General features: G+C 51.2%; 1 protein-coding gene across 1 annotated transcript in view; it reads left to right on the forward strand.

Annotated features, from left to right (window-relative positions):
• DOCK1 (dedicator of cytokinesis 1) overlaps positions 1-11,506 on the forward strand; it is a 468,169-nt gene extending 456,663 nt beyond the window's left edge. Inside the window, exons 49-52 of the mRNA XM_034663641.1 lie at positions 1,679-1,877; positions 4,433-4,586; positions 7,183-7,343; positions 10,344-11,506. Of these exons, the coding sequence (XP_034519532.1) occupies positions 1,679-1,877; positions 4,433-4,586; positions 7,183-7,343; positions 10,344-10,439 (610 nt within the window). The 3' untranslated portion in view covers positions 10,440-11,506. The remainder of the gene's footprint in view (positions 1-1,678; positions 1,878-4,432; positions 4,587-7,182; positions 7,344-10,343) is intronic.
• The last annotated feature ends 259 nt before the right edge of the window (positions 11,507-11,765 follow it).

An 11,765-nucleotide genomic window follows, 5' to 3' on the forward strand; every position in this document is an offset into this window, starting at 1 on the left:
TATTTAAATCATGTGTGCTTTTCTCTTAGAGCAAGATTGCTGAAGAAATTTAATTCAACTTTTCCCCAAGAAAATCCCCAAGCTAGTTATGAAAAGGGTTATACATTTCCTAGAACGTAGGGAGAGGGTGGAAACTGATCTAGAGGTTTTAGACGGAGGTGTGGTGTATCACACGCGTGAATACACGCCTCCCTCTCCCAGGAGGCATTGTTTAACCTTGAACTAGAAGGCATCTTTATGAGACTCCAGACTTCTGTTCATTCTAGGGTTACCACCCTTAGCTATGTAATTAATGTGGAGAAAATGAGACTTTGGTCCCAAATGGCACAGGTTACATAAAGAATAAAAGTTCATTTTGTCAGCAGGTGTTCTCATAATATGAAGAATTTTAAATGTAACCTGTCTTTCTCTTGGTTCTTCATGTACTCATCGAGATGTTTACCGGTGATCCCCCTGAGCTAAAAGGTGTCCACTGATCTATTTCTCCCCCTGCCGTTAATTGTCTCAAGTTACACAAAACCTAGAATAAAATCTTGACGATTATTTTGTATTTGTCGACTATATTCCCTATGCTGTACTTCTCATTCCTGTGCCTTATTTGTTTTATAAACTGGAAGTTTATAAAGTTTTGAAGACATTTTCATACCATTATCCATGTTGGCCCTCCCTCCTAACTCCTTCCTGCTGCAGGGGATGCAACGCCAACCTTAGAACTGGAGTCATTTCTTCTCTCTCCTGATATGGCTTTACTAGGACAGAAACGGGATGTAACCTCCCTCCGCCCCCCGCCCACTGCTGCCCCAGTCTGGTGTTAAAAGAGCAAACCACAGTTGCATGTAGACGTGTGTGCATGGTCAGCTTTGACACGTGCCTTAGAAGCTAGTCTCAGATCCACTTACTCAGTAGACTAACCATTAACATGGTTTTATACCAGCCAGTTGGTGTTAGTAGGCACAAGGGCCGTGGTGTCCTCCTTTAATCTTGAGACTGGGGATGTCCAGCCCACAGGGTAAGGGGGTGTTGAGACTCCCCAATAGGTGGCAGAGCCAAAACCCATGTCTTCCAGCTCAGTGCTCAGCTGAAAAACGGAGGGCATTTCCATGTACCTACGAGCTGGACTGGGCTTGCTGCTCATGGAGTCATCCAAAAGGCTTTCAAATTGAAGCAGCCAACATAGCTGTCATCTTGAGCTGGCTGTAGGAACTTGGTCAGAATCAAGATACCAGAAATTTCTTTGCATTAGCATCTGCCTGTTTATTCTTATTGCATTTGTGACTATTTTAGTATGAATCTCTACAAGGTGAGGGCACCCCTTTTGAAATATACCCCAAATACCATCTTCCCATCAGAAATCTGAGATGATGCCTTTATGTCATTGTGTCTGATCCAATCACATCTCCCCCATCCTCCTATACGTGTCCTGTTTCTTTTCACTTTGTCTCTCTTTCTTTCCAGTTCGATCCTGTCCGCTTGCAAACACAGTCTCTCTGTTACAACTTGTTAATATGTATCTTAATTCCCCCTGGCCTCTCTTTATAAATCATTCCTTTCCTGTAAGACTGCACAGTTCCCAGTCAGGGCTTAGATTGCTCGGGAACCGGCTTGCATTTATCTGCAGGGTGAGAAGCAACTGTTCTCCTCTTAAGTCATGAGTGATTTAAAGAACCATTTCTTCTAGGTTTGCTCTGGAGCCTCTCCTGCCAAAGAAAATGCACTCCAGGTCCCAGGATAAGCTGGACAAGGACGACCCAGAGAAAGAGAAGAAGGACAAGAAGAAGGAAAAAAGGAACAGCAAACATCAAGAGATATTTGATAAGGAATTTAAACCCACCGACATGTCTGTGCAGCAGTCTGAGGCTGTGATTCTTTCAGAGACGGTAATTTCTCAGGGAACCTTCTTCCCCACCCTGCGGTAGCTGCTGGGACCTACCTTTGCTCCACATTTAGCCGATGGAGCTGTCAGTTGGATTTCACGGAATTTCCTATCAAATAGTCACTTTGCAAATCTGAGGTCTCCCTCGACCCTCCCCTTGGATCACCAATGCTGTAGGGCACGCAGAGGCTCAGAGTGGAGCCTCTCTTCTCTGGAAGGTGCCTGTCTTAGCATTCATCTCTGTCCCGGAGGGACTCTGCTGCTTCTAGGACACATCCTGACATCCCAGAAGATGAACAAAAATGCTTTTGTTGTCTGAAAACAGTCCTCCAGGTCGGCTAACGCCTTTGCCTCTCACCTTCCTGACCCGAAAGCTCTAAGCCCCAGGTAGTCCCCGAGTTAGAATCTGCCTGGTGGGAGTCCCAGTGCCCCTCCCACTGGGTTCTGCCCGCAGCACGCAGCTCCATGTTGGCCTCCCTGCCTCATGTGCCCCACACTTACTTCTCTGCCATGTTTTAGAAGGACTTTCTGGGATTTAACCTAAACCCGTGCCACACGCTCTTGGCCCCAGGGCTGCTGCTCGCTGGAGCGCACAGCGTTGGGGGAGGCTGGGGGCACAGATGAGGCACGGGCAGCTTCTCGGGTGCGCTTTATTCAGAAAGTGCTATTGGGGGACTGGAAACGAAATCAAGGAGAGGCTCTCACAGGCTGTCAGCTTCAAAGGTTAAGTCATGCCCAGAACCACCTCCCCCTAGAAACGATGGACACTTGTCTGGACGGTGGCCAGGAGCGTTTCCGCCCCAGGCAGGAGCCCATGACCTGTCCTAGCTGTGATTGAAGGGTTGCTTGACAAAAAGGCTCACATGGGACCACCTTTTAATAAGACATATTTCTTGGCTTGTTTATATCTCAAAGCCAGAGGGTATGTCTCACCCACACTGTGTGCCATTCAGACTGGCAGTCATGTGTCGCTTGGCTGTCTAGAGGCAGAAGGCAGATTCGGAGCCACAACACGGCCTTCAAGAAGGTGAATGCCCTTCTGAGGCCTTCAGACACGGCTCTGACTGCAGCATGAGCTTGGCCAGGGACGTCAGAGCGCAGGAAGGGGACTGGCCAGAGGCTGGCCCTTGTGCCCAGGCTCTGGGCCTCCAGCAGCCAGAGGAAGAGGTCTCTGATGAACTACCCAGCGTTCTCTGTCCGCTACTCCGGAAAGCTGGGGTGCCAGTGACCTTGCTGTCATAGCCGAGGTCACCATCTCTCAAGCCCAGGATAGAGATCTCAAGTCTCAGAACATCAGAACTGGGTGGGGGAATTAACAGAAGCACAAGATATTTACCAGGGGGTCAGATGCTCTGCATGTCCTTTCATATATTTTCATTTAAGCTCCCTTTTAAGCTGTTAAAACAAGGGCCTGAGAGAAGTTGAACAACGTGGCAGAGCTGGTCACAGCTAGGTTGTGTAAAAAGAGGTCAAAGATCAGGCCAGGCACTTGGCCATCACATGCAGGTTCTGTGTCTCCTCACTGTGGCCCTGTTTGCTTGCGGGGACACTAGCAGAGATGGGCTGAGTTCAGCCAAAGTGGGACTGAAGTGCCCTCAGCAAGTGCACAGGAACACACCAGGAGCACAGAACCCGGCCCCCGGTCAGCCTCTGATGACCCTTGGAATAACCACAGCCGTGGCGTCTCCGGGGTCGGGAAGCCCGACCTCTGGCTGGGGGCAGACTCACCGTTCTCGGTCCAGCCCAGCTACCTGTCTCTCCCCAGAGGGACCTCGTCCTGCAGAGGACAGGGGTCATCAAGGTCTGTGAGTACCTATGGGCACCTGAAGTTTCGTAGGTCAGGCTCCGAGTGCCCGCGACCAGCCAGGGGCTGCGGGGCAGAGCAGGTGGGCAAGTCGGAGGCAGGTTTGTCGGAGTGGAGGCACAGCCCCATTCCCGGGGTCATCGCCAGCACCCGCTAGCGTTCCTGGGTCCTCTGGGGTGACCTTGGCGTTTTGCCCCGCACCTGGCCCCCAAAGCTTCTGCAGAGGCTGTATGTCTGCTCACTCCGGGGGGCTAGGTTCAGCTTCCTGCTTGATATAGCATGAACAATCCCATGGTCTTCAGCCGAGACTCAGAGCCTGGGGCAGGACAGAGAGTCCTCCAGGGGCAATTTGCGTCGCACCAGGAAAGCATCCTTTGGTTTCCTGAGTCATCAGAACGTGCGTCATGGTATAGGACTGTTGCCAGTCCCCGTGCACATTCGCTGTGTCCAGGCCTCCCCACTCCCCACCCCGCAGCCATATTCGGCATACCTTGGCTCATAGGACATCGCCCTGACCTCTGCTTTCACGTTCACCTGGCATTCTCCCTGTGTGCATGTGTCCAGATCTCCCCCTTTTTATAAGGACACCAGTCCTTTTGAGTTAGGGCCCACCCTAATGGCCTCATCTGCAAAGGACCATATTTCCAGGTAAGGTCACAGTCACAGGTGCTGAAGGTGAGGACTTCAAGCCATGCATCGTGGGTGACATAACTCAGCCATGGCAGACCCTAACTGTGCTCTTTCCTCCACCATAGATAAGCCCCCTGCGGCCCCAGAGACCGAAGAGCCAGGTGATTAACGTCACTGGAAGTGAACGACGTTTCTCAGTGTCCCCGTCGTCACCGTCCTCCCAGCCAGCACCCCCTCCAGTCGCGCCAAGGGCCAAGCTCAGCTTCAGTTTGCAGTCGAGTGAGTGGAACATTCTCCACGTTGGAATTCATGACATTGTTCTGTGACTCCCTCCTTGCCTGCAGTCTGTAAAGTTAGGCTCCCTGCTCCCCTTGCAGCAGATGGGGTTTCCACAAGCATCCAGCACACAGGGAACCCCCCTCGGGCTTCGGCAAATCAGTCTTCCCACGTTCCCTGGGAGGAAAAGTGAGCTCTCAGAACCTCCCTTGAGCTGGGGGAGTCATGAGAGGTGCATGGACAGCCTCCCTCTTTGTATCACAGGATACGAGCAACACGAGGGTCTTGGGCCTTCCTGTGTTCAGGAGGAACGTAAAGTGAAGAAGCATTTCCAGGCTGTTCTGGAAAGCTAAGCACATAACTAATTTTTCTAGTTTTTCCCAAAATCTAGGGTTGCTATGACATATTACCATAAACTTATTGGCTTAAAACAACAGATTTATTCCCTCACCCTTATGGAGGCCAGAAGTCAGAAATCAAGATAACAGGCTTGCTTGCAGAGGCTTAGAGAGAGACTCAGTTCCATGCCTTTCTCCTAGCTTCTGGTAGCTTCTGACAATCCTTAGCATTCCTTGGCTTATAAATGTACCCCCCAATCTCTGCCTCTCTTTTCACGTGGCCTACTCTCCTGGGTCCTCTCCTCTTCGTATAAGGACACCAGACATTGGCTTTAGGGCCCACCATAAATCAAGGATGATTTCATCTTGAGATCCTTAACTCATTTCATCTGCAAAAAGCCTGTGTTCAAATCAGGCCACATTCTGGGGTTCTGGGTGGACATGAATTTTGGAGGGACACAGTTCAACCCCCTTCCAGTGGTAATCAGCTTTTCACCACTAAATCCAGGCCTGCCAGAGAGGAGCGGTCTTGGCAGGAGGAAGGTGGCAGGGAGTGCGGGGCCACCTTCCTCCTCGGCAGAACCCGCCTTCCTTCTTCTGCCCTGTGCAGAGGCTCTGGAAGGCACGGACCATTGTCCTTTGCACCTGTTTTTCTTCTTGCTAAAAAGGGAGCAGTGGCCCTTCTGGGGACCATCAGGTCGGGGGTCAGCCCGGCAGCCGTAGGTGAGCCTAACTGAGGGAGCACCTTCCCGGACGCTGGGAAGGAGATGGTCTCTGGGATCAATCCTCACATCCTTACGCTATTACTGCAGAATCTTCTTCTAAAACTATTTTATTATTTCCTTTAAATAATTAAAAACAGGCACCATGGCAGCTGGAAAACACTTCGGTGGTATCTTAACGCTAAACCTAGGGTCACCGCGGGCCCCCGCAAATCCGCTCCAGGCCCACACCCTAAAGAATTAAAAACAGGGACTCATTGTATGTGAACGTTTGCAGCTGCATCTTTCACAGGACCAAAAGGTGCAAACAGCCCGAGTGTGTGTCCAAAGACACAGCCACACAGCGGACTAGTGTTCAGCCACGAAAAGGGACGGAGCTCTGACAGACACCACTTCATGAATGAACCTCAGACACGTTATGTTCAGGAAGTAAGCCAGACACAGAAGGACACGTATTCTGGGATTCCGCTCCCACGGAATATAAAACAGGCAAACTCGTAGAGACGGAGGGTGGGTTAGAGGGGTGGGGAGGCTTATGCTCTATGGGGACAGACTGTGTTCGGGATGCTACGAGAGTTTAGAAACGGAGAGTGGTAAAATCAAAGCCACTGATTTTACAATGCATTATGGTTAAAAGGGCACATTGTGTGTTCTGTGCGGTTTAGCACAACACAGGTAAGCAAGCGAGAAGTCAGCGAGTTTCTCTCACTGCCCTGGGTTCACCGGCGGGCCTCGCTCGGGAACCCACAGCTCCCCTGGAAGCCTTTCCCCTGATGAAGGGTTTTTCACCCACTGGGTCAGTGGGGAAACCTTGAAGGGACCCACCCGTAAAAATGTCAATTTTCCTCTCAGGTAAAAGAAAAACACATTTTTTTCCTAAGCGTCCCCACGAGGGTTGAGAGAGTATCCTGTTTTAATGGCTCTCCTTCCATTCGAAACAGGCTGTTCTGTCAGTTGGCTTTAAAAACCCGTTGTCCCCCCCCCCCCCCGCCAGGTTCTTCAACAGAAGCAGCCACAGAGCCCGGGGCTGCTGATGGCTTCATGTCCTACAGCGTGGGTCTCCCTGTTGAGACAGCGTGGGTCTCCCTGTTGAGACAGCGTGGAACGGTGCGTGGCTGGCCGTTGTTAGCTTTGGCTTCGTGCAGCCCTGCGGGGAACAGCCGAGGACGTGGGCCACAGAGAGCCAGCCAGGCTCTGAAAACGCCAGGTGTAGACAGTCCTTGTGGCGCCCCACTGTTTAGATGCCACCAACACACAGAGGCCCGAGGAGGGGTCAGGAGGGGCCCGGGCTCGACAGGGCTGTTTTTACAGTGGGCTGTCGCCTGAGATATCTTTATGGCACTTGGTATTCTCTTTCTAGAACGTGCCTTCAGGAGGGGATCTGACCCTTCACCTTCTCTAGCCCTCCCAGCTCACCTCTCTTCTCCATCGATGTGCGTTTCTGCCTCCCCTGCCTCTCCTGGAAAGGAGATGAAGCAGCCACATGGGCACTCGGCCTTGGTGGGGAACGTCTGATTCTAAACCAATCCGGTTTTCCAGGTTTGGAGCTGAACGGCATGACCAGCATGACCGCAATGGACACGGCCGAGGTCCCGCCCCCCCTGCCTCTCAAAGGCGGCATGGCAGATTATGGGAACTTGCTGGAAAACCAGGATTTGATCAGCTCGCCCACGCCCCCACACCCTCCTCCTCACCAGAGGGTAAGTCAGCCGGGATCCGAAACGTGGGTTTTTTAAAAAAGCCTTCCCTCCACAAAATAGAAATCCCTCCTTCCTGATGTTAGCGTGCTTGCTTTGGGCCAGCCCACATTTGATTTTGAGAAAAGAGGTCAAAGCGGTCGAACTCTGTCCACGAGATCTTGGTTCTGTGGCATCCACCCCGCTCTGGGAACATTCCTTAGAGATCCAACCCTTCCTCTTCTGGTTCTCAAGGTTCTCTGTTCTCGGTTGGCTGCAGGCCAAGGTCAGCCTGCACACTTTCCCCCCCTAAAAACCAATATAAATCCTCCATGCTCGTTCTTTCTTTCTGTGGGTACTTTTTTATGGAGTGTTCTGCAAGTTTATTATCTCCTCCTGTGAGCGGGGCAGAAGAGAAAGGGGATTTATTTTCAGTACACGTATTCGATTCTTCCTTTTATATAAAAACACAGACGAGCAGTGGGGCTTCACCTTGCGTGCTGAAGGGGTGATTGACCTGAGGCCACAGTGCCTTTCAGTTCGGCCCTCTGTCCCTAAAGATGCCACGATGGGGGACTGGCCCTGGAGACGGGACCATGTTACCTGGTGATGGCTCTTCGGGAGGCTGGAATGGTTCGCTGCAACCACAGAAACGGGAGTCTGGCCTTTCCCGCTGACTTTTAACTCTAAGTCAGAAGGAAAGAGGCCCAGGGAGTCGAGTGAGCATTGATTGGTTGGGGTGTTGTTTTCCTAACAGCTTAGTTAACCGATCACACCTTTGTTTTCATACTTTTATTTAATTGGAAAAGCAGGAATGTCCGTCGGGTCTCCCTACACCAGTGAACTGAAAATTCTGAACTTGGAAATATGACCAAATCTATTTTGTTACAGATCCATGCATGGGCAACATTTTCTCATCTCCAGTGCCGTTGCTACATCATTTGAAGTGACTGATGCCACGTACTCTTGGGTCAGGAAGGAACACGTGCGAGCCTTGGCTCCCTTTATAAACGGGTTATGAATTCAATTAGATTCATTACCCAAGTATCGTTGCTGTTTGTTTCTTGTTTGATCTCCCTACAGCACGAGAGTGAGTTCCGGTGACACGCCTGTGGATTAGTGTGTCATAATCAGTTGGAGGCAGTGGTGTTTCCAGGGTGTTCCCTTCTGCAGGCCGTGCGGGCTGTTTTAGGAGAATGATGGCTCGTCTGTCTCGGGGGGGGGGGGGGCGCAGGGATCGATATCTCCCATCCCTGTCATTGATCCGACCTCGGGCTTGTGGTCAACCTTGTCTCTGGTTGTCGCCACTTTAAGCTGTCATTTCTTTCCAGATGGCTCTTACAAGCAGCGATCTGACCTGTCATTTTGCGTCATAGCGATAAACCCTCCCATCTTCCTCTCTGGCACAAAGGCCGTCTGCAGCACTGTGCCTGCATCTGACGGTGTTAGCCTGGCTCGCTCTGACCCACCACTGTAGCTTTGCACGTGGACAGAAGCAATCATTTTATCACATCTCGAAATAGGTGTTTGCTTTTGTCTGTTTTTAACTGTTCTTACCGACCTTGAGATGACTCAGAGTCTATTCTTCTATAATGTCTCAATGTCAGTACCTCAGTTCCTTGTCTCCCTATTTATTCTCTTCCGCGTGTTAGGCACCGGGTCGTCTTAGCATTTCCTTGTCTGCGAATCGGGAGGAAATTTGGTCACTAGGGGAGAGACTGCTGTGTCACTGTTCTGTCCTTGACACTTCTTCCCTCACGTTGCGTTACACGAGCCGTCACATCTGCTTGTCTGTTCATCCGTCCGTTCATCGGTGCTTCATTTACTCACCACATTCATTCATTCATTCATTCACTCACTCATTCACTTACTTGATTGGCCCACGCACATTTACAGAGCATCTCCTGTGAGGCAGGTGTCTGTGATGGGCAGGGTTGCCAAAGGCTGCCCTCCGTCCCTCCTGCTCTGACAGGTCCATTTAGCAGGGGTCTTCCTATCACCTTGGCAATTGTCAAATCATTTGCAGGACTCTAAGGGCAAACGATGGCCCATGGACCAAGTACAGCCTGCTGCCTTTTCTTTTCTTCTTTTCCAGAGAGACAGGGTGTGTGGCGAGGGCAGAGGGAGAGGGGGAGAGAGAATCCCAAGCCGACTCCCCACTGAGCACAGAGCCCAAAGTGGCTCGATCTCATGACCATGAGATCATGACCTGAGCCGAAATCAAGAGTCAGACGCCTAACCGAATGAGCCACCCAGGCACCCTGACCCACTACCTTTTTTTGTAAATAGTTTCGTTGAGACACAGCTGCGTCCCTTCTGTATTTATAATGTGTTTCCCTCATGAGGAGCTCAGACATTTCCCTGCTGTTGTTCATCCCCCCTCAGTTTGCAGTTTGGGAAGAGACTGGACAAAAAACTGCATTTAAACAGGTCCCTGGGGTAGGGGGACCACAGGTACCCAGCTAACTCTCTTTCGTGAGGTTTTTCTAGTTCCGAGAGCAAGGGAGGGCTTCTCGCCCACCCCTGGAGAGCCTGTCCAAGGCCCTGTTTGTCCCTGAACGGTTGAGGGACATCTTCAGGGGGCACGAGCCAAGGCCCGTGGATCCTCATCGAGGAGCTCTCAGCCGGGACAGCGCCAGGCACCGGGGTGGCCCTGGGTCTGCTCTGCCCCTGTACCCTGGCTCTTCACCATTTAAACTGTCCAGTTCTGAAACCAGTCCGTTTCCAGGGGCCCCGGGATCATAAGCACCTGGAATTAAAGCGGCTGCGCCAAGAGCAGCGCTTTCCCTTCTCAAGGGCTGTGCAGATGCCTCAGGCGCTTCGTGAAAAGCAGCTTATCGGAGATGCCAGAAAGGCCTGTCGCCACCAGCTGCCCAGCCCCAAGTCACGCAGAGATGGCCTTCCCCACACACCCCCGCCCCCGGGGGGTGCAGAGTCACTTTGCGTGGCTGCCCTGTGCCCGCCGCTCAGGCCCCACCTGGTGCACGTCAGTAACGTGACGCCTGCCTTCTGTCTGTCTTCTAGCATGTGCCGCCCCCGCTGCCCAGCAAAACCCCACCTCCGCCCCCCCCAAAGACAACGCGCAAGCAGACGTCGGTGGACTCCGGCATCGTGCAGTGAGGGCCGCAGGCCCGTGCGGAGAGCCAGCTGCCGCCTGCCCCCTCCGCGTCTCCTCCCGCGTCTGCTGGTTACTCGTGGGGTCCGTGGTGTCGGACACGCAGTGCAGTTGCTTGTCCTGAAAAGGAGTTTCTTTCCAGCTGCGGCGTGAGTGGCCTTGCGCATCATGGAGCAAGGTGCATGTGGGTCTGGAACGTACTGTTGTGCTCATCAAAAGTGGGGGTTTCTGACTGTGTCTGTCTTGAGAGAGCCTGAGTCTTGCCCGAAAGCCCTCCGTTTGTGCTGAATGACACGTGAGCAAAACACGGTGGACCGGGGTTGGCAGCGTCGGAGGGGAGAGGCCATCGCCTGTGAGACCATGTTGCGAGTGAGCGCTCGTCTTCTCCCGAGGCCGACCCCCAGCGGACCCCCACGGGTGTTTTCACAGCCCTCTTTCTGCGGGTGTGACTTTGTGGTCAAGTGTATCTTCAACCTGTATCGGGCAGTAAGGCCAACCCTTTCAGGGAAGTTCCTGCTTTCCTTTGTTATAATTTAAAATAGGATTATTTCTCAGATACTGCACAGTTACTAATTTATGGAGTGGAAACACCATTAGAAATCCTGGATCAAGTGGGAAAGTAAATACAAGTATAGGAAGATCCGTTTTCTTTCTTTTTAAAAAGAGAAGGCCTGTAGGGCAGAGATGGTTTTCATGGGGCGAGTTCTTTCTGTCCTCGTTCTGTACAGAAGTTTGTATATATGATGGTTCCTAGAACTCAAGTTTTAATGTTTTTGATCCTTCCGTTTATTGTAATAGACATCTGCAAATGATTCTCCATATGTGTTCCTAATTTTTAACTTCTGGAAGTGTAAAAAACACGAATTAAATTTTGTTGATTTTTTTTTCCTAAGCTCCAAAGTCCTGCCAGTGTTGGTGGACGATGATTAAGAAAACAAAACAACTAACTTTGTATAACCTAATATCTTTATTCTGTCATCTGTATTTTTTTATCCACAGTAATCACGATATTTTTCTAGTAGGCTCAAAAGTCATTCGTTGACAGCAAAAAATAAAAAGCCATTTAAAAAGACTCAGTGTCTGAACACTACCGTTTTTATCCCGACATAAAAATATATATGTACAAATGCCATTGTTGCTCTTTCTCAAAGAGCTTTGTGACTTGCGTTTCTGTATGTGTGTATCTGCCTTCGTCACCTCTGTGGTCTCTCACTTGGGACCCAGATCGACAGCGCCTGTGTCCCTCTGTGTGTCTGCACGTCCTTGCAGAGAGTGCAGGGCAGGGCCTAGCTTGCTGATGCTGTCTCCCCTCAGACCAGCCCGGCTCTCCG

Source organism: Ailuropoda melanoleuca, chromosome 6, assembly GCF_002007445.2.
Source record: "Ailuropoda melanoleuca isolate Jingjing chromosome 6, ASM200744v2, whole genome shotgun sequence".
Lineage (NCBI taxonomy): Eukaryota > Metazoa > Chordata > Mammalia > Carnivora > Ursidae > Ailuropoda > Ailuropoda melanoleuca.